We start from the raw sequence: 26,492 nt of genomic DNA, 5'->3' as shown, positions 1-26,492 counted from the left end.
AGCAAAGAACTTATTTCAGTGTAAATTGCCATTTTATTAATAACTTTAGACCTTGGTTACCCAGAAGAAATTTGATTCGCTTCAAGGTTGCTCTTTTTTAAACTCTGGTGTATTCTTACACATCTTGATGTTTTTCTCAATTATGAGAAATAAAGATACAAACACAATTGTCACAATTATGTGACCTAATGCCTAAGTAAGAGAAATTAAGTTTATGATTAAAAAAGTCATTTACAAGAAATAATTGCAGTTATGAGAAATAAAGCTAAAAAGCAACTGTGAGATCTAAATTACATAAAATCAAGTTGCAATTATGAGAAATAGAGATAAAAAGTAAATTAAGAAAATTTAATTTAACAATTACAAGAAATAATGTCACAGTTATGAGGAAAAAAAAACAATTGCGAGTAATAAAGATGCAATAATGAGAAATTAATATAAAAAGTCAAAAGTAAAGCCACAATTATGGGTAATAAAGTTTTTAAAAATAAAAGTAACAATTGTGACAACTATAGTTGCAGTTATATGAAATAAAGTTGCAATTATGAGAAATAAAGATAAAACTTAGCAACTGTGAGACTGAAAGTAGCAATTAAAAGAAACTAAATTACAGTTGTGAGATATAAAGTCAGATTGTGATCGCACATTCATATAATTTGATAGCCATGTTTTCTTTCTTCAGAATCGCTTCCACTTGCAGATGACGACTGGTATCCCACCGTCGGGACTGGTGGAGCTGCTTCTGGCCGTCCTGCAGCGCGGTGGCTGGGAGGAGAGCATGGCGGTGCTTTGCCAAGGCTGGGAGGACGCTGGTCTTCTGGATCTCCTGAAACTCCACAGCCGCTCCAGCTGGGGACCTTCACACTGGCACCTGCGGGCCGCTCTGAACCTCTCCCACAGCACACCTCACACGGCTAATATTTCTGACTTCCTGTCGGAGCACTTTAATCAGGACCATTCTCCACCCGCCTCTGTCCTGCTTTTTGGGGCCGACCCGGAGTGTGCCTCTTCTGTTTTGCGCAGTGCGCATGACCTGGGGCTGACTTTGCCCACTGTGCATTGGATTATGGGACATCCCCTAAGCCCAGACGCTCTTCATTCTATTGGCCTGCCTTTAGGACTGCTGGCCTATGGAGAGGTCGACCGAAAACCGCTGGACTACTACATTCGTGATGCCCTGCAGTTGGTCAACCGGGCTGTTACTGCGGCTACAGTTGTACGGCCTGATCTAGCCCTCATCCAAAATATGGTAAACTGTTTTGACAAACCCAACAAACACGAGCTGCCGTCATCAGGACAGTACATCGCCAGGTAAATGCATATTCTCTCAGTCTATCAGTCAGCATAATACAAAAAGGTATTAAAAAGGTGTGTTGTGTCAAAAGCAGGGCCTAAAATTTACACTTACCGAGTGCCAAATGCTTCATTCACACACTGCCGAAAGTTTTTTAAAACATGCTTGTCAAATGTAGATGTCAACTGCAATAGTGACTGTACCATTATTGAAAAGACAGCAAGCTCAGTTTCTTCCAAAACAGCACCCTGAAATCCAAGGTAAAAAAAAAAAAAAATATATATATATATATATATATATATATATATATATATATATATATATATATATATATATATAATGCATTAGTGTAAGACACACTCACAAAGCAGGGGGTTTCTTGCAGTATTATGAGCCAATTATATTATGAATTCAGTTAGAAGTAGTTTTTCTCTTCAAAGAAGCAGCATCAGAGTGAAAAATATAACTAGTACAAATAAAACAAATATAAAAAAAGCCTTTTAAAGCTGTCTATATCCAAAACAATTAGTGCTTTTACTCCATGAGGCCAGAATGGTTACAGATGCCGAGTTGCTCTGTAATACAGCTAGATTTTCTTTTTCAGTGGTGCTGTAAAGTCAGTGTTAGAATACATGGAGCCAATAGTGAGTAACTTAAGCCATTGCACCTGCACGGTTCTCCTGCCGTGAGTATGGTTTGCTAACTAAGCTGAAAAGTTAAAAGCATACTGAACTGAGTTCTGATGGAATTGCAGTCTGCAGCTGATACTGTAACTCACTGTGCTCAGAATGTGTCACATGCTCAAATATAATAATGAATTTTAGCTGCATGCTGATTGGAGCGGTAATAAAAACACATTGCAGGAGCCGCATCTACATCTACTGGCAACATTTCTGCAAAATGATATTACTGCATGTTGCTTCTTTACATTTTCGAAGTGAGATATCCAGTGGGTATAGCACTAAAGCTACCAAAATCGATGAATGTGGCATTTTATTACAGTGCAGAAATTAAATGTCTGGGGAGTGGTGCTAATAGGTTACTGCTAACACGGACTAAACCTAAGATAAAAACACATTTACTGAAGTAAACATGCCATTTTGCTTTGCTATACAAATCTATACAATAGGTTTTTTTTTTTTTTTATCATGAATCGTACCCGAGCGCAATGCATCACAAGTGCTGTGCTGTACCTGGTGAGCTATCAGTCAATTTTACTACATCAGAAAAGCCAAGCATATAGAGCTGGTGATGTTCTTCAAACAGCAAAATTAGTTAACAAATCATGCTATGGTAAAAGTGATTTTATTATGTGATAATCTTCCCGTTGTCATATTTTGAATTTGGAATGAAAGTAGTTGGTGTTTCACTGACACTAGTGGTTAAACTGCAGTGAATTGTATCTATCAGTACTAAAATAAATTGTAGGCAGAGGCATGTTTTTCCATTTATCGTAGGTTGGCTTTAGTGTGAAGAGTCAAATGTCAAACAAACTGCTTCCAAGGAACAAATTTAGGATATAAAAAGGTTGTGGGAACATTTGTTTTAAAATATGTCTAAAATGTTAAAAAGTCCTGTTTCCTTATTGTAATTTTAACCCTATTTAAAGGATATGAAAAAGTTGTTTAATTTTATTTTTTTACCCAAAATATAATGTTATTTGACTGTTCCTTTTTTAATTTCAAAGAACGTTAAAATGACCAGGGCCCGTTTCCCGATAACGCTCACTCTTAGAAGACCTCGAAAGATATATCTTACCAAAGTTGTTTATGTTCCTAAGTGTGTTCCCCGAAGTGTCCCTTATGAAGCCTCTTAGCACGCTGCCTCTTACGTCCGACGTTACAAGAGCGCTGTCCAAAGTGAGGGTGCTGAATTAGTTGGCATCGATTGCTCAGGAATCAATTTTCCACTTCACGCGAGTGCATTACAGCGTTGAGAAAGACAACAAGGCACCAAGCCTCTCTTCTTGAGGAACTTGAAGTCTTGCTGGACCTTGCCACCAGGTCAGATATCACACACCAATGGTCCACTATAACCAGCACGTTTATGGCCGTTTCTCCCTTTCGCGATAAGTAGCCTACGCCTGATTGGCGATAGGGATGAGTGTGCCATCCACCAGGATGTAATCCCCGGCATGGCGCAGAAGGGCGTTGGTGACAGTGTGGACGCACCTCCACACCGAGGCCTTGATTAGGCCGTAGCCCTCTCTCACGACCTCGATGAATCTCTCTGTAGCAAAAAACGTAGCGCTGGACTTCAGGGCTTAAAGCAAAATTCCGCCGCGTATAGACTGGCAAGCGCAGTTCTGAGAAGGTCCAGCAGCTCCATAATGAGCTGTCTTGGGAGGCGAATTTTTTTTTTTATATAGCCACGTCAGGCAAAATGTTAAAAGGGCTTAGGTTTTGCTGAATAAAAAAATGTACATGAAGTAAATGGCTCCGCGGCCGGCTCCGTCTTTAAATCAATACAAGCACACGTTGGATCGCTGCCATAAAAAATTACATAAAATCATTGTTGAGCCACAACATTGTCAACATACCATATTTTGACTTGTACTTCGCTGCGCTGATTTCCAAAGACTGCTGTACAGTAGCGTCTTGAGCTCAAACAAAGCTAAGAGAGAGCTTACGAATGATCCAGACCAACCTTACGAAAGTGTGACTTACAGAAGTTATACTTAGCGTACAAACGTGTCAGGAATCGTGCCATAAGGTTAAGAGAGAGGTTAAGGAACAGGTTAAGAACTACTAAGCGATAAGAACATTTTGGGGAACCGGGCCCAGTTTTCTTGTCATGATTAAGAACATAATTTTAACGCTATAAAACATTTTCTGAAGGCTGGAACACACTACATGACTTTAAAAATCGGAACAGATTTTAAAAAACTGAGCATCATACGCTTACCGACTTTGTAAAAACTGGCCATCATACACTAAATGACTTATGATCGTTCACTACCAGACTTTAAAGTTGTAAAGTTTAAAGTTTAATTTCATACACTACGGGATTTTCTATGAAATCTGTCAACTCAAATCTGCAGACTGTCTCTGACTTTTGACAGCTAGTGGCAACTTATCCAAACTGTAAATCGGAGGAAAATCAGGGTAAAAATTGTGTAGTGTATTTTAGTTTAGTGTAAACATCAAATATGTCAATAATATAAACATATATCAAATATAAGTTATAAGAATGTACTTTAACAACATTTTTTATAACCTAAAAAAACATTAGTGAAAGTTGTGAGGACACTTCCTGTTAGCCATTGCTAACAAACCGCTGTATAATTATTCCATCATTAGTGAGTATTTTTGACCTGCAATACCTACAAACGCTTTGTCATGATGTGACAATTGTCCAACCTCATATTTCATGGTGGAGACTCTAAGATTTGATATTTTGTGTCCTTAATTAACTGATTTTTTTTTTTTCAAATACATTGGAATTTCATATATAATTGGATAGACCAATTAGATTCTCGAAATTCATTAATAATAGCTAATTATGAATAAACCCATCACATTTGCTTTATTATAGTCAAAAGACTAAATTGCTTTGATGTTTTATTTCTAAACACTCATCAGTTGAACATCCTACCATCAAGATGAGATGTCCCAAACAGCTAGTGTCATGCTTAAGGACAGGCACATGGCCACTTTCTCATGCTGCGGCAAATTACTGGTGTTTGCCCAGACACTCAGCTGGAATGCAGACAAGCTTTAGAGCTTTAAGCTTTATTTATGACTTCCCCTCAGTTGCCTTTCCCTGAGGAGGGATCACTCTTATCAAAAGCTCTGGCACCCGCCTACCATGCAGGCCCATCATTTTGTGTGGATCATGGCAGCACTCTGCCACACACCACTATATCTCTCTCAACAAACAGAAGAGAGATGTGGCTGTGTGGGAAGCCTGGGCCTCTCATCACAACAGGATAAGGCTGAAAATCTGCCAACCAGACCCAAACATACTGCATTATGCCGGACGACTGACATGACATGTTGCAGTGTTACTTATTGTAAGTAGAATATCTAAAGTGGACTATCAAAAGTTTAACCATTAACTATTCAGGATATTTTAAATGTTTTATCATCATTTCTAAAAATGCTTTAGCAATCTCATCCCCTCTTTGCCAGCTCTCTTCTCAATATAGATCATAATTTGAGAGTAGAATGAAAAAGGGGTTTTTACGTACATAGCAACATGTCATTGTCATTGAGCTGAAATACACATACTGTGAATCTGATGTTACGTAGATACACACTGTCAGTAATTTTTTGGCTAAGGTAGGCCATTTTGCTTCCTATGACAGGGAAAATTATGAATAAAGGAGCCAAATTACATGTTAAGCTTTTCTCCTCCGTTTTTCATTAACCAGCACAGCATTAGTCAGATGTCATATCTATTATTAATGACTCCAGACATTAATCTTCAATCTCAATGTCAAAGCATTTCCTTAAGTGACCCGAGCTGCACACCAGAGCAGCAGCCCTGCCAACTGAGTGGCTGTAATTCTGAAGAGTGGGAGGGGGGTTCACAATCAAATATATTGCTCTGTGAAAGCAACATTTGTAGTTTACGGTGTGATGGATGCCAGACAGTGTCAGTCGTCCATCTAGGCAATCCCTCTCCCAGGCCTTCCCCCACTGCAGCAGTCACATTTACAGTCTGCTTTGCTGCTGGAGAGGATGAAACTAGCTTAACCTGTATCTGATCCTGTTACTTACTCCCACATGAACCAGAGTCTTTGTCTGGGTAATTTTGCAGGCCTGATTAGCACTGGCCCATTAACTCATGCAGATATATGCCGTAGCTACATCATAAGCATCTTTGTTCACTGATGGCCATTCATTTTTGATTCAGGCACCCATTAGCAAAGATGGTTTCATTATTCTGGAAGGTTCTGCTCCAGTGGAGAAATTCGTCATGAATAGGAATGCTAATGCATAGCTTTCTCCAGGTATTATAGACCATCTCGGCCTCTTCCAATCATTATCTGACCCTTGTATTCTTTCATCCTCAGGTTCCTCTCTAATACGTCCTTTGTAGGGTTGACAGGCCCTGTCAGCGTTCAACGCAACCTCTCCCGTGTGCACACCTCTCAGAAGGTCCACATTTGGAGTCTGCGCCGTGATGCCGTCGGTCAGCCCACATGGGTGACAGTAGGCAGCTGGGAAGGTAGTAGGTTGGATGTAGAGGAGCAGGGATTATGGCAGGGATCTTCCCATCGGCAGCGTACCGAGGGCCAGATGGGCAGGGTAGGTCGTAGATGGCGGGCCGGCTTCCCCCTGTTGGGGAGCCGTCTGCGTGTAGTCACTCTAGTGGAGCACCCATTCGTGTTCACTCGAGAGGTTGATGAGGATGGGAACTGTCCTGCTGGCCAATACTGTCTGGATGCAGGGACAAATAACTCAGAAACCCTGGACCAATTATACACCGAACGGGCTCAAGGCAACAGCAGCTTCTTGCCACCAGATTTCAGTAAATGCTGCTATGGGTACTGTATTGATCTGCTGGAGAAGCTGGCAGAAGACATGAACTTCGAGTTTGACTTGTACATAGTTGGGGACGGTAAATATGGAGCAGTCAAGGGCGGGCAGTGGACGGGGTTGGTGGGCGACCTGCTGAGCGGGGTGGCCGATATGGCTGTTACCAGCTTCAGCATCAACTCAGCTCGCAGTAAAGTGATTGACTTCACCAGTCCCTTCTTTTCCACGAGTTTGGGAATACTTGTGCGCAGTAAGGACACGGCTGCACCCATCGGAGCATTCATGTGGCCTTTGCACTGGTCCATGTGGATGGGCATCTTTGTGGCACTGCATATTACGGCACTCTTCCTCACCCTCTACGAATGGAAGAGTCCCTTCGGCATGACGCCTCATGGACGTAACCGTGTGAAGGTCTTCTCCTACTCCTCAGCACTCAACCTCTGCTATGCCATCCTCTTCGGCCGCACAGTCTCCAGTAAGACGCCCAAGTGTTGGACTGGACGTTTCCTGATGAACCTGTGGGCCATATTTTGCTTGCTGGTATTGTCTAGTTACACAGCAAACTTGGCTGCAGTTATGGTTGGGGAAAAGACCTTCGAAGAGGTCTCAGGAATACATGATGCCAAGGTGAGATCTTTTAAGATGTTTGACGGTAATTTAAGGTACATTTCACATCAGGAAAAAGCTGTAAAAATATGTCAGTGTAACTTAACTGCTAGTCTTAGCTTAATCATTCAACACTATTTTGATATTACATGGAAAAAAAGATGGATTTCCCTAGTGGTGAGTTTGTCAATTTACCCTAAACTATAGAATGACCCTCATACTGTAGTAATAACCTCTAGAAAGTTGCTACCTACTATACTGTTTTTGCCTAAATTTAAAATGTTAATTTCATAGTTTTTAACTCTACCTTGCTCTACCTTAACTTTTCCCCTGCCAGTGACGAGTTATCTCCTCATTTATAAGAAAACACTAACTTCCCGTTTTTACGGCTTTTCGTGTTTTCCCTTGGGGGGGGAGGGTTACACTTCTGAACGAGTACAAAACTTAAACCTAAAAAATAATGTGATCATCAGCAGTAGACAGCATATAAATGAAAACTGCATAATGTTACAGAGTAAAATGTTGATCCAGGAAGTGGTATATGTCCGTGCAAGCTCTGGAGCTACTGATGGAAGCGATTTACTGCATTTATGCTTTGATAATCTTACTGAATAATATCCAGATGTAGTTTTTGACAAAAAATGTGATTTTCTTAGCCTTTTGCTCAAAATTATGCACTTTTGTGAAACCTACCTATATTCAAGTGTTGATAAAAAACAATGCTTAAATCTAGAATAAAACAGATTTTGACAACTTTAAAAAAAAAAATCCCGGCAGGGAAAGAGTTAATGACTCCTTTGTAACCAAGGAGTCTATCCTGACTAAGTCTTATAGTACTTCCTTGTCATTACTTCACCGTGCATGGCTTGCCAAGCTAAAAACCAAATGGCTGTTGACATGTGTGGTCTCAGTTTCAATAAATGGTCTTTTTGGACTGGGAAGGAAAATGTGGGTTCTGAAACATGCTTTATGTTTACATTGTTATATATCAAGGTTAAAAGAGCACTCCTGTAGCTCAAACTGTAGAGCATGCCATTAGCAATGGTAATGCAATGTGTGCCATTCCCATGTAATGCATGAACTGATAAAATATATACTTGAATTCAATTTAAATCACTGTTGGTAAAATGCTTATATTCATTTAATACAAATTATCAAGGACATTTTTTTAAATAATTTATTTATCATTATATGACTCCATATAGAGAATGCTAAAACAGTTACCTTTTATGATTACACTAATCAAAGACTTTGCTGTTTTCCGCTGCCTTTGGCCTCAGCTCCACCACCCATCTCAGGGATTCCGATTCGGCACTGTTCGGGAAAGCAGTGCAGAGGATTACATGAAAAAGAGTTTTCCTGAGATGCATGAGTATATGCGGAATTTCAACGAGCCCACCACACCTGATGGTGTCGCCACTCTCAAGTAAGAGATCAACTCACCCAACTGAATGCATTCAGCTAGCAGATGGCAGCAAGTGCTCCTGGTGTAGTTATACTGCCAAACTCTATTAGCACAAATTAAATTTACAACACTTGGAAAAAAACCTTGTGCATACCGATCAATAATTCAAATGGCAGTTGCACCCTGTTCATTACAATGCAAATGCATACCCTGAATATTTTCTCTAACAGTCAGTGAAGATACTGCAGGCGTCAATATCTTGGCCAAATGAAGTGAATTGTTGAATATCGCTGGCATTTCTCGTATTTGAATACAAGTTCTGAAATTCCCACCCACTGCTGCTCACCATGCGAGTGGTTTGTTGTCTCCTGCCAGCTGCAGTGCCACAGTCTGTCACACACATGCCAAATTGTGAAGAGTGTGTTTTTGTTTGTTTATTTATTTAAATTGAATTATTTTTGGGCTATATAAAAGAGAGAGGGGGGGGGGGGGGTAGAAGAGAAGCTTATCTAAAGCCTAATTAACAAGTTTCTTTTCAGTGTAAGTAAACCACACACACACACACACACACACACACACATACATACATACATACATACATACATACATATATATATATATATATATATATTTTTTTTTTTTTTTTTTTTTTTTTTTTTTTTTAGATGGACTCAGACTTCTAGCCTAGTTTGCCTTCACGTCGGAGATTAATTCAGAAGGTACACGGCAAAAAATATTAACATTTCGAGAGTTGCCACGTCTCACTTCCTTCAATAATTCCTTAGTAAAGTATGTATGACAGATGGCAGAAGTAAGCCTGAAATCATGCCATAGAAGTTGCTTCATTTCATTTTTGAATGTATCATTCAGAATGTAATTGGAAGAGAACTTAAAAAAGACAAACGTCTTCAAAAGAGTCAAAGATCCATGAAGTATTTGAACTGGTGAACACACTTTAATCCTTTTTTTAATTTTGAGAAGAGGATCAGAGGTATCAGTGACCATGCGTATCGCAATGAAGCAGCAAAGCAATTCTTTTCTAAATTGCATTTTTTAAATTCCTTCCACAGTCTGTCTGCTTTTGCCTTGTGATGCCATATATGTTCAGTTGTATTTGTACTCCAGATTTCGAAAATGTCATTTTAAAAGAAACTACTGGCGGTAAAATTTTAATAGTTTTCATTTGGAAATAATCATTTTCATATGTACTAACAAAAACATGTGAGAAAAGAACTGTTCTTATCAATCACAAGTTGTGCTGCTGAATTTGTTGCTGCTGGCTGAACCTTTTGATAAATGACAGCTTTTATTATCATTAAATTAAGTAAGGGTGGGCAGCTGCCCTTAAGGTGTCACTATCCATTAAAAGTCCTTTTTGAGCTCTATTTAGCTTGCATCTAGTTTAGCATAGCTGCTGATTTATGGCCGCCGCTGCAGTTTATGAACATTTAGCTCAGACAAATGATGTCTGTGTTCCATTTGCACCAGAATGAGATGCACAATCTGACTTATGAAAATCATACTGTGCATGTTTAATGAGAGAGCGTGAATGCATGCCTGTGTGTGTGGTTTTGTAGCCCCTCTCTTTTTATGTTGTGAAGGACAGATCCGCCTCAGCTTGATGCATTTATCATGGACAAAGCCCTGCTGGACTACGAGGTGTCCATTGATGCCGACTGCAAGCTGCTGACAGTTGGTAAACCCTTTGCTATTGAAGGTAAGCAGAATGTACAAATTGAGTTTGAATAATTTCACTGGACAGATTAAGTAGTTTACGGTTTATTTAACATAAGGGATAGTTCAGACAGAACTGAAAATATTGTCATCGTTTACTCACCCTCATGTCCAAACCTGTATGTCTCTCTTTCTCAATGATGATTTGGACCACACTGACTATCATTGAATGGAAATGGCGGTCGCCATGTTGAGGTCACATGACCAGACATCCAGATTGCAATAGAGGATAAGAGTTGAAACACACTTGGTCAAAATAAACATATAATCAGGGCCTAAAACGAACATTTTCAAAACTGCCAATGGCTGGTGACTTAATATTGTTAAATTTAATATAATTAATATTAATACGATAACATAAATATTGTTTACCGGCCATGAAAGTGTATGTGCATTATTTATGTTCTTAGTAATATTTATGGTAACACGTTACAATAAGGTTCATTACTACTTCTACAGCATTTATTTATCTTAGTTAATGTTAATTTCAACATTTACTAATGCATTATTCAAATCAAAAGTTGTGCTTGTTTACATTTGTTAATGCACTGAATTAATTGAGTTTTTAACAGATTAATCCTGTAGTGTATTGTTCAGTGTTTGTTCATGTCAGTTAATACATTAACTAACGTTAACTAAAGGAACCTTATTTTAAAGTTTTTATTATTATTAAAAATATTCAGATGAGTAAAGAAATATAACTAAAACTGAACTGTAAAGTATTTCATAATAATTTTTACAATAATAATAATCATTTGTATTATATATTTATATTATTATTATTATTATTATTATTATAACAGTACAATTACAATACCAAGATTTTTTTTCCCTTTGCTTTCCAACTTTAAACCATAGAGCTTTTATTTTGGCAGAAAACCTTTTGCTTCTCCTTTTGTTGAGAACAGCCAATCTCATTACAGATGTTTTGAGCATGTTGCATTTTCAAAGGCATGTTATAAGCGAATCAAACTCACAGCAGTTCTCGTGGAGCAACGTTTACTGCGAACCGTATTAAGATTACAGCGCTCGAGAAACATGAAAGCACATCAGATTACATATTAATATAGCTGTAAAGCATTTACAATTTGATAATTGCGCTAAACCATTTCAAGTTCTCTGACATTATTAGAATATATATATTTTTGCATCTGGTGCTTGCAGAGTGTTAATTTGAGGCCCTGGACACAATACAACAGTAATATGGTATTAATATACTAATATAATCTGTAAAGCATATAATCTATTTTTAATGAAATGAACAATAGTTTTTCCTATTGTTATTTAAGACAACGTCACTCACTTGAAAAATTCACTGGAATGCAGTTTTTACTGTTTTTTTACTTACATTTACTGTTGTGAAATAAATGAGTCGTGGGAGACAAATAGACCTGAAAAGAAAGTATTTCTGCTGTTTTTAATAGAAAATGCTGCTTTTGCATGTGCTAGATCAATGATGAGTTGTTCAAGTTCACTGTTATCATGGATAGCAAGTGTAATGCAGCTTTTATAAATAATACGTTTCACGATTTTCATATGAAACTATTTCTATCTTATCAAGTATATGTAAAAGCTAAGTCAGAATACCGTATGATTTTTCCCTGGACATTGAGAAAACTGCTGTGTAATGTTATGCACTGACCAAAGTGACTGTCATTAGAAATCTGGACTGCCCCCAGGAGGTAGATACAGCGCTTGAGGGGAATAAAGGGAGGGAAAGAGAGACAAATTGGGTAGAATATTCAAACTTCACATTTGCATTTTTTAGAATGCGTTAACAAATCCACAACCGACAAGGAAAGAAAAAGTAAGAAGTCAACTTGGCAGAGATCTGTCCTGCTGTCATGCATTTTAGAGGGGAAGCCAATTTAAATGCAAACCTGGGCTGTTTTCCTGAGCTGCCTACAGGAAGCACAGATCTTTCCTGGAGGCGAAGCTGAAAAGGTGTGCTGGAGGAGAGAGAGAGCGTTGGGTAAAATAATTGTAGTCCAGTCTGTGATATTTTCATTTCCCAGGCCAAACCCCCGAGCTGGGTGTCTGGGCTAATTGAGCTCATGCCCCGCTCGTGTCGTGGTAATTACCATATTCCTGATGTCTCATGTCTCTTGTCTCTTCATTCCCCCTCAGCAACTCTGTGTCCATGCTGGATGATATTACACGTTTTTTTTAATGCATTAATAAGCATGGTCTCATGCATGAGCTGTAATTTAAAAGACAGGTCTTGCCCTTCAGTTCTGCCCATAAATGGTGCAAAATAATTTTTTATTCACACTCATGAAATCGCTCAGCATTTATGACTGCAGAGAGGCACTGAAGATATTTAAACATTATATCTCAGCTACACTGCACATCATTTTCTTAATCAGTATTTTGGTCTTTTTTTTTTACTTCTTTTAGATTGTATATTATTGTTGTTATTACTATAATTATTATTGATATGTTTTAAGCAATTAACCTCACTATTTCACTCAATTGATAAATAAATATATATAAAAAAATGTATGGTGTACTTATGAAATAAAGTAACATACTGCGCACCAAACCTAAGTGGTTATAATGCTCTTCTACATTGTTTGATTAATTTCTCTTATCAATATTAAATTTAGACGAACACAAATCTGTCAAATAAGCGAACTAGCCCTTAAAAAAAAAAGTACACTTTACATAAAAATGCTTATTATGGAAATAATATACTTAAAAAAGAATATAAGTGTGTATTGAATATAATGTTTTCAGACATTTACGGTATTATAGTTTAAGTTTATGTTAAATGCAGTTTCAGCCTTTTGCTTTTGACTCAAGTCGTTCTTTTTGTGTAATTTCATAATTACTGTTTTTGCCAGTGGTTGTCTTTTAGGCAACGTCAGTACCTTGAATTTGATGCGAGTGGATTTAATATTGAATAATGCTTCACGTACACATTCCATACAATACAGTGCATTTCTTTTTTCACAAAGGGTTAATTGCAAGAGACATATAGCTCCGACTATTGTGAATAAGCTCAATTCATAAGATTTAAATACACAATGCAGTGCTGTTTCAGCGCCTGGTTTGTTAATGAGTGCTTAAAATATAAGATCGCATTTTAGGCTGAAATGCAGAGCTACAGTGGTATTACTGTTTGTTTGTGTGTGTGTGTGTGTGTGTGTGCTGCAGCTTGGCAGTGATTAAATGCGTAGATGTCAGTATTTGAATATCTGTGATCCGTCAGCCACTTAGGGGCCAGTGGGGGCTGGTGAGTGACAGATTTACTGCAGAGAGCCGGAGGGAAAACAGCCCACCGTTTGGACCGAGTATTATATTTGTGCCTAGATTTTGTCTCAGCTATAATTTCTCCATTTCCAGACCTGACCCTTTGGTGGCCATCTGGGCTAAATCAGTAATTGAGGTTCAGCATAATCAGACTCCTCTGGGCTCGTGCAGGACTCCTGACCGTGTTAATTACCATATGCCGGTCGGCCAGTGTCCTATGTCTGTGTGTCTCCCACATGTGTGCTGATTGAAAAAGATTCTCGCCTGTCTAGGAACACAAGTCTGTGAAATGATACATGAATGATAGCACTCTTAAGGATGCCCACATTATAACTCACCTTGATAACTGACAGGAAAACACAGAATTGTTGACATTTTTGCAGATTTATTAAAAAAGAAAAACTGAAATATCACATGGTCCTAAGTATTCCTAATATTCCCACTGTACATTGTCTGACACAGATTAAATATAGTTCCAGAAAATTAAAATGAAAACTGTAATTGTTAAGTTATTCCAAACTTTTCTTCCATTTTGTGATTTTTTTATTTTTTTACTTCTGTTCCGGAAAAAATTACAGATTCACCATATTTCCTATCGACATAGGGCATCATTGACCTACAGCCAAAACCTTGACCTAAAATCACCCGATTTGTTTCAGTCACATAGGATTTGTTTTTACACATTTCCTTGCTTCAGATGGTATCTGTAATACTCAGACAGGATAAGCAATAAATATAAATTGTTTAGAGTTAATTGATTCAACACAAACTATATTTCTTTATTCAGGAGGTATTAAACATGAACATACAGTACTGTCTAGTGGTAGAATATACAAAAAATATACAACATCAGCCTGTTGCTATATTCCACAGTTCTGTATTAAAATTCAGATTACTAAGCTTAAGCTTGAAAATAAAGCTTCATGTCAAAGGGAAATTCCTGACTTTAAACTAAAAACAAAGAAGTTTTTAGTTTTAAAAAAAAACATATAGAAGGTGCACGGAGTTTTTAAAAAAAATATAGAAGGTGCACGGTGTCATTCACACAAACACTAAACACCATCAACGTAACACACAATACTGAAATAATGATATATATATTTTTAATAATATATATATATATATATATATATATATATATATATATATATTTTTTTTTTTTTTTTTTTCACTTCCAAAAAACTTAATTTAACAGTATTTTACTGTAGAATTACATTAACAAAATAACATTTATTTACCATATAGAAACTTACTGTTAGCCAATTAACAGGTTTTTCCTGTAAAAGTTTTTCAGTATTTTACTTTTAAAATCACAATCATTTTTACAGAGTATGAATTAGAATGTATGGGAATCCTAGGGAATACCGATATGGTGGTGTGGTGGCTTAATTTTCTATGGCATCATGAGCAATAGACTTTTCTATTATAAGGAAGTGCAAAGCATACAAATCTGGAACGACTTGAGGGTTGAGTAAATAGAGAGGATTTTCATTTTGGTGTGAACTGGCCCTTTAAGACCTGTGATTGTATTCATCGATTTCCAATATGTCCTTTATTAGTGAAGTCTAATTTCCATGTTTGTTAGAGATTTCAAAGTAGTGAGTAGGTAGAAAAATAATACCTTCCAGACCTTGAGATGTTTTTAGTGAAAAGCTGTGATGTGGAGTAACATGTTGTGCTAATTCCTGTAAGTTGGCATGATTCAGGTGTCATTTTTTGACTCAGCTTGTCAAAACATGACATTTTTGAACATTTGCAGGTTGTCATGTATTTGTTTCCCTCGTCACCACATTATTTCAGCTCAGTGGGCCAGTAACGACTGTTTCCTATAAAACACTGAAATAAATGATTATAAACTCCATTAGTGGTTCAGGCAGTTTAAAGGGGTCATATGATGCGATTTCAATTTTTCCTTTATCTTTGGAGTGTTACAAGCCTTTGGTGCATAAAGAAGATCTGTAAAGTTGTGACTTAAGTCTCAAATCCAAAGATATATTCTTTATAAAAGTTAAGAGTCAACCACACCAACCTAAAACGCCTCGTTCTAACACGCCCCACATCTCTACGTCACTGTGTGGGAAGTTTTGCATAACGCCGCCCAGATGTTCACGCAAAGAAAGAAGGCATGACTTTGATTCTGTTTGTAGTATTGTTGCTGCCGCTATGTCATAGAGAATCTCTGTTTTTCGTTGTGAAAGCAAAACTACTTTGTCTGGTTTTCCAAAAGAAAACACAACTAGAAATCAGTGATTAAGTTGTATCTACAACACTGTTCTGGAACAGTTCAACCCAAATATTTAGGTGTGTGCAGCACATTTTATGGAGGATGAGGAATGTTTACTGGAAGAGTAGCCTACAATCCTGGTGTGTTTCTATAAAGTGGGGAAATACCAACTTTGCAAGGACAGTCTGGTGCTTCTGAATCACAGTCTGTAAGTACATTTCATATTTAAAGGATTAGCCACTGATGATTCAAACGTCAGTTTTGAGCAGTGTAGAGTAGAGCTTGTTGTTTGTTGTTTCTCTGATCACAAATGCAGACATGGTTTTATGTTTACGTGGCACAATACACAATGCAATGTGTATAAAGACAGTATCATCTGTTATTATGTTCCCACTGGATGCAGCAAATGCTTTGTTTGTAATGGGTTTTATTTATTTTTTTCTCGTTGTGCTGGGACACGCATATCACAGTATGTTAAGGGGCGTAACATTTCTGTCACATGCTTGAGGTATTCGGCCAATCACAATGCACTGGATAGCTGACCAATCAGAGCACACATTGCTTTTCCGACCGATGAGCTTTGTAAAAATCAATGCGTTTGAGAAAAGCGAGACATAGAGGAGAAACATTAATGTACAGTATGTTGTTAATATATATATATATATATATATATATATTTTTTTTTTTACCTTAATCTGCATAAACATATTGCATTACACCAAATACACAAAATAATGTTCTTTTAAGCAGCATCATATGACCCCTTTAATGAATCTTTGTAGCAGATTCTGTTTGTTCTGGTGGTTTGATGAATTGGACTGACTGGGTGTTTTACCCCCCTCAGGTTACGGGATCGGACTGCCCCAGAACTCACTGCTGACTTCCAACATATCTGAATTCATCAGCCGTTACAAGTCAGACGGCTACATGGACATGCTGCATGATAAGTGGTACAAGGTGGTGCCGTGTGGAAAGAGAGTCTTTGCTGTTACAGAGGTGAGCGGGATTCAGTCTAATTGAAAGTGAAAAGAAAAATTAACAATGGTTTATAGTGCAAGAAATCTTCAGAGGTGGCACAAAACAGAACTGGATCACTGGATTTAATATTAACAAATTAATAAATATTTATTTGCATAATTCCTATATAAGTTCAATCCTTTTTACCGGATTAGAAGCATGTAATAAATTCATAGTTGGCGGTGTCACTTTCCCATCTCATTTTTATTAGCTTTTTATGGTGTTATCCATGCCATGCTTGTGTTGATTTGATTTTTGCGGTTGTACGTTACATTTAGATTTCACCTAAATGTTTTCAGAAACAGTTATATTTTTGGGAAATTAAAATTATTAAGTGATACAGTAAAAACGTAAGGCATAATGTATATAAAAATATATATAACTGTACTTTATCCCATTTACATTGTTGGAAAATGACGATTATTAATTGATAAATTATTAATTAAAAAAAAATCATAATTTCTAAAGATATTTTATTTATTTTATAACTGAGCATTATCCCATTTATTACATATAAGTTCAGCTGAATCAAGCAGAAATTGAAAACATTTATCATTGCAAAGGGCATTCATTTTAGGTAGGAATTGCATTTTTATTATTTTTGAAAGTGTATTTTTAAAAGGCGTATAAAAATCTATTTGCACAGACATCATGTTTTAGCTAGAGCTTGTAAGTAACCAACCCTCACAACCCTAGAGAGGGATTTTTATTTTTTTCACTGATGACAACAGGATGGAGTGAAGGGACCAGTGTGGACCTCATCAAAAATCGCTTCACCAGCCAGGATTCATCTAGACACATCCTGGATAAGAACACCCAGATCAAACCTGCCAAATGCAACAAAAAAATACAAGTTCAAGATCAAGTACTGAATCCGTAATCATTGCATAGTCCAGTTAAGGAAAATAATCCAGTTGCTACCCAAGTTACAGTTGGTCACCCTAATTTCATGGGGTCCTTCTCTGATGTAAAATCTTTGTTCCAATCAATTAAACCTCCAAATCTCCAGTCTCTCATGTACTACCAAATTCTTTTTTTCTTTAATTAATTTCTCAATATTTTTAAATCTCCTGAGATCATGGCACTGACACCATCCTGTCATTCTTCTGATGAAACCGCCAATAGAGAGCTCAAAAGTTTTGTCATTTCCACAGAGCCCCTTTAAGTCTGACAGACCGATATGAGTAAGTGATGTTTGCTTCAGTGATCAGTGGCAGGGGGCTTCAGTTCTTACACACTGATTTGGCTCAGTACCTTTACTAACTTATCTCATGTCATTATCTTCGATGCTGACAAGAGATGTGCGTTAGATCAGCTCGAAATCTCAGAAGATTCCAGAGTAAATTACACTTTCAGAGCGTGCAGATCGGCTCACAACCTGAAGGAATAAAGAAAGGCTGAACTATCCCTCTCTCCTACAACACAGATTTATCCGTGCTCCTGAATGCTTTAAGCTTGCAGCATCTCCATCTTTTAATTTCAGAGGGGAAAATTACCATTGCCTGAGCAGTAAAAGATTATTCCTCATTTCCATTTAAAATCTCGATGTTTTTTTGTCATCCGAGGCTCACAGAAAGATGAGAACATCAGGACGAAGCATTGTGAGCTGGTTAAAACCTACGTAAGATACACTCAGTTCTGAATCGATCCGACAAGTGAACATGTCTGAGACAGAGCTAATAGGATGTTTTATTTCCCAGAATGCTGTTTGGCAGTACGCAGCGGTCTTACAATGATTTACAGGATTGCATTAGTGCTCGTGGATCAGTAAAATACACAGCAAACCTGGCTTCACCTGATTCCTCATCGGTTTTAAAAACACAAGGAACCCGAAAAAGAGTTTGTTAGAGCTGTGCAGCAGTCGGAAAGTTTCTCTGCCAAGATACAGGCCTCATGCCCTGCGGTCAAAACAAAGAGATGAAAGAGTTAGATGTTTATTCATGTTCTTTTTTTTTTTTCTAGAGTCGCTGTTTTGGTTAACAGCATGATGTAAGAGATTCTCTGAGAAATGCTCGGGTTATTGAAGGTGAAGTGCGTAATATGTAATATCTGCACCAAACAAAAGTGCAAATCTAGTGACTGTTTTCAAAAGGTTTCCATGAACACTCCCCCATTTTCAATTGGTTGACAAGCTCCGCCCCAAACGTACTCTATTGGCTGAGCTCCTGTTGCTATGCCGAACTGCTCAAAACAACCTCTGGTGTTTGAGCTTTGGAGTCTCTGTGTTTAACTTTTTCAGGAAAATAAACCTTCAGATACTACACTTTAAAGTTGACAGTGCTACTATAAAAAGTTTGAGAAATTATTTTTAAAAACCCCAGAAATCATCATTTTAATAACCAAGTTTTTAATAACAAAGCTTTTATAAACATTTATAATATGACATTTATTTGAGTGATTTCTGATGGATCATGAGACACTGAATACTTGTAATAATATTCCACAATATTAGTGTTTTACTGTATTTTTGATCAAAGAAAGAGAATCTTTCAAAAAAATTAAAAAAAATCTTACTGACCCACCCCAAACATTTTGGGGAATATATGCTATTCTACTGCTAAAATTAGTTATTATTTAATATATACATTTAAAATTTCGAGAAAAATTAACCTAATATTTTGATGATTCATCCCGAACTGTTGCAGGGTTTTCTCCAATCAAATGCTCTCTATAATGAGAATGTCCCTCCTCCTCTAATATTGCCTGCAACCAAATAGTATTCCCAAATAAATAAATAAATAAGAGGGATGAGCCCTTTTTTTTTTTTCCTTTTCCCCTTAAAACATAATAATAAATAAATAAACTGTACTGTATATACAGTTAAATAAAAAAAACTTGTACTGTAAATAAAAAAACTTTACTGTACCTTTAAATTTCAACATTTTCTTTACAGTCATCTTTATAATATAATGCAGTGTGGAACGCTCCCAAAAAACTACAGCTTTATGGTTAATTGGAAAAGAATAACATGTAGAGCTCTTTGATTTGATTGATTTGTCTGTTAAAGTCGGTTGTCTAGCTCTGTCTATCTAGAGATATATACAGATCAGCTCTCCCCGTCTAATATTGATGTGCATGGCTCCTCTCGCTTAATAAGATGATTTTTAATGTCAATTAGTTCAAGCTGGTAGGGATCCTTCTCCATCAAAGGCACTCCGGGGAGGATATGGGCTTCTCGCTGGCTAATTATTATCAGTCAGCAGGGATCTAGTGCCCTCCGGTGTGCTAGTACTGCATCGCACTGCTTTGGTCTCATTTCTTCTGTGTTTGTTCTCTCTCTGTCCAGACGCTGCAGATGGGTCTCCGTCACTTCTCAGGGTTGTTTGTGTTGCTGTGTGTGGGTGTGACCGGGGCCTTACTCACTCTGGCGGGAGAACATGCCTTCTATCACCTGGTTCTGCCACATATCCGCCGCAGACAGAAGTTCAAATACTGGCTACACACCAGTCAGGTGAGCCGTGAGCCTAATTTAAAGGGACAGTTCACCCAGAAAATAAAAAACTCACCCATGCTTTACTCAACCGTTTGACTTTGTTTGCTCCTGTTTAACATAAACGTGATGTTTCGCAGATTCGCTATGCTGCTCTTTTCATAATGAAAGTGAGAGGTGATCACATCTGTCAGATTTAGACTACTGTTTTTGCATGTTTACTTTTTTCTTTTTTGCCACTCTTCCCACTAGAGCCATCTCTGGAAAAATGTAGAGACCTAATACATTATTTTAAAATCAGCAGGAAATCATTGTCAGTGATTGATCAATGCTACAAAACACATTTAAAATAGAAACCTTTGAAGCTCTCCTGAGTGGAGAGCGTTTGGACAATATGTTTCGCCAGTATCCTATGCTATTTCTCCAGCTTCACCCGAGGTGCTCTTGCTTTCGTTTGGATCCCTCTAGCACTCCCATATAGAACCGGCCCTGGATACAATTAATGCAAAGAAATATGTAATGAGTATTTCATTTCATTTGTTTACAGCAAAGGAAAACCAGTCTCCTCTTGGCTTATATAAAAATCCTGAGTACATCTAATTCATGACCGGTGTTTTGTTTTGCTCTCTCATCTGCCCTATATACAGTTTTGTTCAAAATAATAGCAGTACAATGTGACTAACCAGAATAATCAAGGTTTTTAGTATATTTTTTATTGCTACGTGGCAAACAAGTTACCAGTAGGTTCAGTAGATTGTCAGAAAACAAACAAGACCCAGCATTCATGATATGCACGCTCTTAAGGCTGTGCAATTGGGCAATTAGTTGAAAGGGGTGTGTTCAAAAAAATAGCAGTGTCTACCTTTGACTGTACAAACTCAAAACTATTTTGTACAAACATTTTTTTTTCTGGGATTTAGCAATCCTGTGAATCACTAAACTAATATTTAGTTGTATGACCACAGTTTTTTAAAACTGCTTGACATCTGTGTGGCATGGAGTCAACCAACTTGTGGCACCTCTCAGCTGTTATTCCACTCCATGATTCTTTAACAACATTCCACAATTCATTCACATTTCTTGGTTTTGCTTCAGAAACAGCATTTTTGATATCACCCCACAAGTTCTCAATTGGATTAAGGTCTGGAGATTGGGCTGGCCACTCCATAACATTAATTTTGTTGGTTTGGAACCAAGACTTTGCCCGTTTACTAGTGTGTTTTGGGTCATTGTCTTGTTGAAACAACCATTTCAAGGGCATGTCCTCTTCAGCATAGGGCAACATGACCTCTTCAAGTATTTTAACATATGCAAACTGATCCATGATCCCTGGTATGCGATAAATAGGCCCAACACCATAGTAGGAGAAACATGCCCATATCATGATGCTTGCACCTCCATGCTTCACTGTCTTCACTGTGTACTGTGGCTTGAATTCAGAGTTTGGGGGTCGTCTCACAAACTGCCTGTGGCCCTTGGACCCAAAAAGAACAATTTTACTCTCATCAGTCCACAAAATGTTCCTCCATTTCTCTTTAGGCCAGTTGATGTGTTCTTTGGCAAATTGTAACCTCTTCTGCACATGCCTTTTTTTTAACAGAGGGACTTTGCGGGGGATTCTTGAAAATAGATTAGCTTCACACAGACGTCTTCTAACTGTCACAGTACTTACAGGTAACTCCAGACTGTCTTTGATCATCCTGGAGGTGATCATTGGCTGAGCCTTTGCCATTCTGGTTATTCTTCTATCCATTTTGATGGTTGTCTTCCGTTTTCTTCCACGTCTCTCTGGTTTTGCTCTCCATTTTAAGGCATTGGAGATCATTTTAGCTGAACAGCCTATCATTTTTTGCACCTCTTTATAGGTTTTCCCCTCTCTAATCAACTTTTTAATCAAAGTACGCTGTTCTTCTGAACAATGTCTTGAACGACCCATTTTCCTCAGCTTTCAAATGCATGTTCAACAAGTGTTGGCTTCATCCTTAAATAGGGGCCACCTGATTCACACCTGTTTCTTCACAAAATTGATGACCTCAGTGATTGAATGCCACACTGCTATTTTTTTGAACACACCCCTTTCAACTAATTCAACTAATTGCCCAATTGCACAGCCTTAAGAGCGTGCATATCATGAATGCTGGGTCTCATTTGTTTTCTGAGAATCTACTGAACCTACTGGTAACTTGTTTGCCACGTAGCAATAAAAAAATATACGAAAAACCTTGATTATTCTGGTTAGCCACATTGTACTGCTATTATTTTGAACAATACTGTATATTTTTGGGTGAATTATCCCTTTAAATTGAGCATTTATATACATGAAAAAAAATTATACATTTTTTTTTTTATACAAAATTAAAACATTTAATAATGAAAATTAGTTTGTGTTTGCTTATTCTATTCATGAGTGTTTGAACCATTAAGGAAATCCACATGTTCTGTATCTCATTTCTGGATAAAAAAAAAAAAAAAGACGCAAAAGTACACAGACCATGTGCTCTTGTCATTTTATTTGTATAATTTTATTTCTATTTAGCCTTAATTAAATTTTTTATTTCCGTTTTAGTGATTTTTGTAATTCAACTAAAACGTATTTTTATTAAATAAAAATATATAAGAAAATAAATAATAATATGTCAGTTAAGTCTGTATATTTGTTTTAATAATTATTACTTATATTTGTTGTAATACATAGTTATTTGTTTTAATAATTAATACATCTCAGGCATCTTGGGTAACAAGTTAATTAGTACAATCAAAACAAGTTGTTATCTAATGTTCATGAAAGCAGCTGATGTACTTAATCAATAAAACAGAAGCTATAATAATAACTAAATAGTTTTGCTTTATTCAATATGACACTATTAAAAACTACTAAATACTGAAAACTGAAATACAGTTGAAAATTATATAAATCTAAATAATATAAAATAAAATATAATACAAAACTACAAAAATAACACTAAACCCAACATACATTTTTCAGGTGATGTGAGGGTGAGTAAATGGCCAAATATTAATAATTAAACAAAAAATTCCTTTAAACACTCATGATGTTTTTGTTTTTTTTCTGCACAATTTTAGCTGTTGCCAATTGTATTATTCCATCAGAATGTTTCCTTTCTTCCTTCCACTGATAACTAAGACTAAGAATGGCACGGTTCTGTTATTCATGGGGTGAAGCTTTGACTCTGTAAATGAGCTGTGCTTGATCTTTCTCTAAGGGCTTGTGGGGGGATTACTGACAAGCCAAATCAGTAATTACCATCTCTGGAATATTGATTTCTAAAATCAAAAGCATGATGTTGATCTCTTTCATTCATCCTTCGCTGAGATAAATCATTTTTTCTTTTTTGCAGAAAATCCACAGAGCACTGAACATGACTTATGAGGATGTGAAACGGCAGCGAGCGAACACAGAGAAAAGGTGTTTTTAATTTTAACATCAGCTTATGGCGTCTTATTTCATTTTGAATGTCAAAAATGGGTTTAAATATATGTGTCACTGTATATTAGCTGTTTTATTATTTATTTATTTTTAGCTTTAGTTTTATTTCAGTTTTAGTAATTTAGTGAAGATCTTTTAATAGTTACTGTTGACCCAAAATAAATACTATTAAAGTATTTATTAATATTAAGAATTATTTTTATTTTCGTATTTTGTTTTCATTTTGCTTTAAGCTTTAGTAGGTTGTTTTTTCATGTATTAGTTTTTTTATTTTCTGTATTTCTGCTTAGCTTACATTTATTTTTATATATCTAAAAAAAAATTATTTATTTTCATTTTAAAATTCACCTGACATTTATTTAAATTAATTACACTTTTTATCTGATTTATTTCAGCTAATGAACATGATTTTTAATAGTTAACAATAACAGCACAGTGCTGTTGATGTTATTTCAGCAAGCTGAGGATCTTGCAACGGAGGACAATTTAGTGTAGCTCTTTTAAAGGTGTAGTACACCCAAAAATAAATGCTATTATACTATTTATTCATATTTTGAATTCATTTTTATTTTTATACTAAGTTTTTAGTTTTTGTAAGTTTAGTTTAGTTTTAGTCATTCTGAGCTTTTGTCGCATAATTCATTTTTGTAGTCATTTTTTTGTAATTCAACTGAACTTTTCCTTTCCACCCTTTTCCATAATTCCATGACTTTCTTCTTTTTGATTCATATTTTGGTTGCTTTTTTCACTATAATTAAAGTAGATAGGGACTGAAGCTGTCAAGCTCCAGAAGCACCATTAAAGTACCATAAAAGTAGTTGCTGTGACAAAAAATAGTCATACAGATTACTTGTTACAGATTTTTGGCGCTTGAGAGCCCCAGTCCCCATTCACTTGATTACACAGAAAAGGATATTCTTCAAAAAATCAACTATTGTCAGGATTTCCATTTTTTATGTGATATTTCCCTTTAACATATTCACTTATCTTGGCTGTTTTCCCAGTTGTAACATCCAGAAAGCCCAACCGCATCCCCCGCCTCCACCAGCTCCACTCGGATCCTTTAACAGATGGAACAACGAGAGCACCAAAGCAGTGCAGGAGCCCAAAGACAACAAGAGGGTCCATTTCAACCTGGAGACCCTCAATACTCGCAGACTCCTGACCCGCGTCATTTCGGAAGGGGGTCAGGCCAGCTCCACCTCAGCATTGAGCTCCAGTGCAGGGAGTTTATTGACGAGAGTGTGTGAAAACGGAGGGCCCGTTCAGCGGCCCGCCTCCTCCACAGTGAGATCCTCGAGCCCCTCCAGAGAGAGCGAGCTGGAGGAGCTCCAAGCCAAGATCGAGGAAATCCGTGGTCATTTGAAAGCCGCTCTGGCTCGTAGAGCAGAGCTTCAAACTACACTGGCTAAAGAACGTGCGGCTGCCACCGTCGCTCCGGCGACCACAGCAGCTCCGCCCACAGTCACAGCTACCATTTGCCCCGCCCTCACCAAAGAGCCAGCAGATTTGAAAAGGTGACGATCACATTTTCTGAAGTGAACACAGTAAATGACAATGGACATGTTTTTCTATCTTTCTCCTCCAAAAGAACTTTTGTATCTACCTGGACAGTTTTAAAATCATCACGCTAAGGCAACATTGATCCTTGGTACAGTTTTGCTAATGATAAGGCCATTAGCCTAGTGTGGCTTATTTTCTAAAGCCCTGCTGTGAAAGCAGGAGGTATCTGGATTTCTTTTGTTTTCTTTTTTTTTTTTTTAAATCAATTGGACGTTTATGGTTGAAACCTGAAGAACAAATGTTGAAAGCACCAAGTCCACGCTTTCCTCTCAGAGCTTTGTTTATTCATATCACAGAAGGAGCTTTGCATTTGCCCAGCTCTTGTTTTCTTGGTGGATATGGATCTGGATAAACCTGTTGCACCCGAGGGCTCGTCATGGACTCTAAGGTAGAACAGAACAATGACTTTGCTGCTTTGGTATTGTTTTGATAGCTTGGTTAAATCGGATCTCAAAACTGCTACTGTTATTGATTGACCTTTTCCCCCTCCATAAAGTCATATGAATGGCCAGGTTGCCTGTTTGAATTAAGTTTGATGTTCAAGAAATAAATGTGATCTTGTCATAAAATTGGAATCTTACTTGAAATCTTTCAGCTCAGAGTAATATTAAGCATAATGCTTCATTTTATTAGCCCCACTGGTGAACCACAAAACGTTTGCTGGTTGCACAGACACAAGCTTTAGAATATATTATTTATTTATTTTTTTAATGGTTAAGCTTGCATGTTTTAAGCTCTCTGTTAAAGCGTGTAAATTACTGAATAGTTGATTCACTTGAAGTTAAAAAGTGTTTAAATTCATATTTTTTCATAATCTTTTAATCTTCAGGAGGGAAGTTGTTGTACTCTTTTGTGAGAAGTAAATCAAACTGAGGAGCTCCATGTTTCAGTTGCACATGCTCCAGAGTTAATTATAAACTCTGGCTCAAACCCAGAGAAAGTTTATAGCGAGTGTTCATCTGATCTAAAGCAGGATGGATTTGTTTGGTTTTGTAAACTCTAAGCCTACTATGAAACCCTGAGTTTATTGAACTAG

General features: G+C 37.0%; 1 protein-coding gene across 1 annotated transcript; it reads left to right on the top strand.

Annotated features, from left to right (window-relative positions):
* The first annotated feature begins 700 nt into the window (after positions 1-700).
* Positions 701-26,403, top strand: LOC128022835 (glutamate receptor ionotropic, NMDA 3A-like). Its single transcript, XM_052610612.1, has 8 exons — positions 701-1,311; positions 6,312-7,404; positions 8,664-8,809; positions 10,390-10,505; positions 16,843-16,994; positions 20,302-20,466; positions 23,805-23,872; positions 24,898-26,403. Exons 1-8 carry the CDS (start codon positions 701-703, stop codon positions 25,412-25,414), a joined length of 2,868 nt encoding a protein of 955 aa, XP_052466572.1. The 3' UTR covers positions 25,415-26,403.
* The last annotated feature ends 89 nt before the right edge of the window (positions 26,404-26,492 follow it).

Source organism: Carassius gibelio, chromosome A11, assembly GCF_023724105.1.
Source record: "Carassius gibelio isolate Cgi1373 ecotype wild population from Czech Republic chromosome A11, carGib1.2-hapl.c, whole genome shotgun sequence".
Taxonomy (NCBI): Eukaryota; Metazoa; Chordata; class Actinopteri; order Cypriniformes; family Cyprinidae; genus Carassius; species Carassius gibelio.
This window is presented reverse-complemented; position numbering and strand designations above follow the sequence as displayed.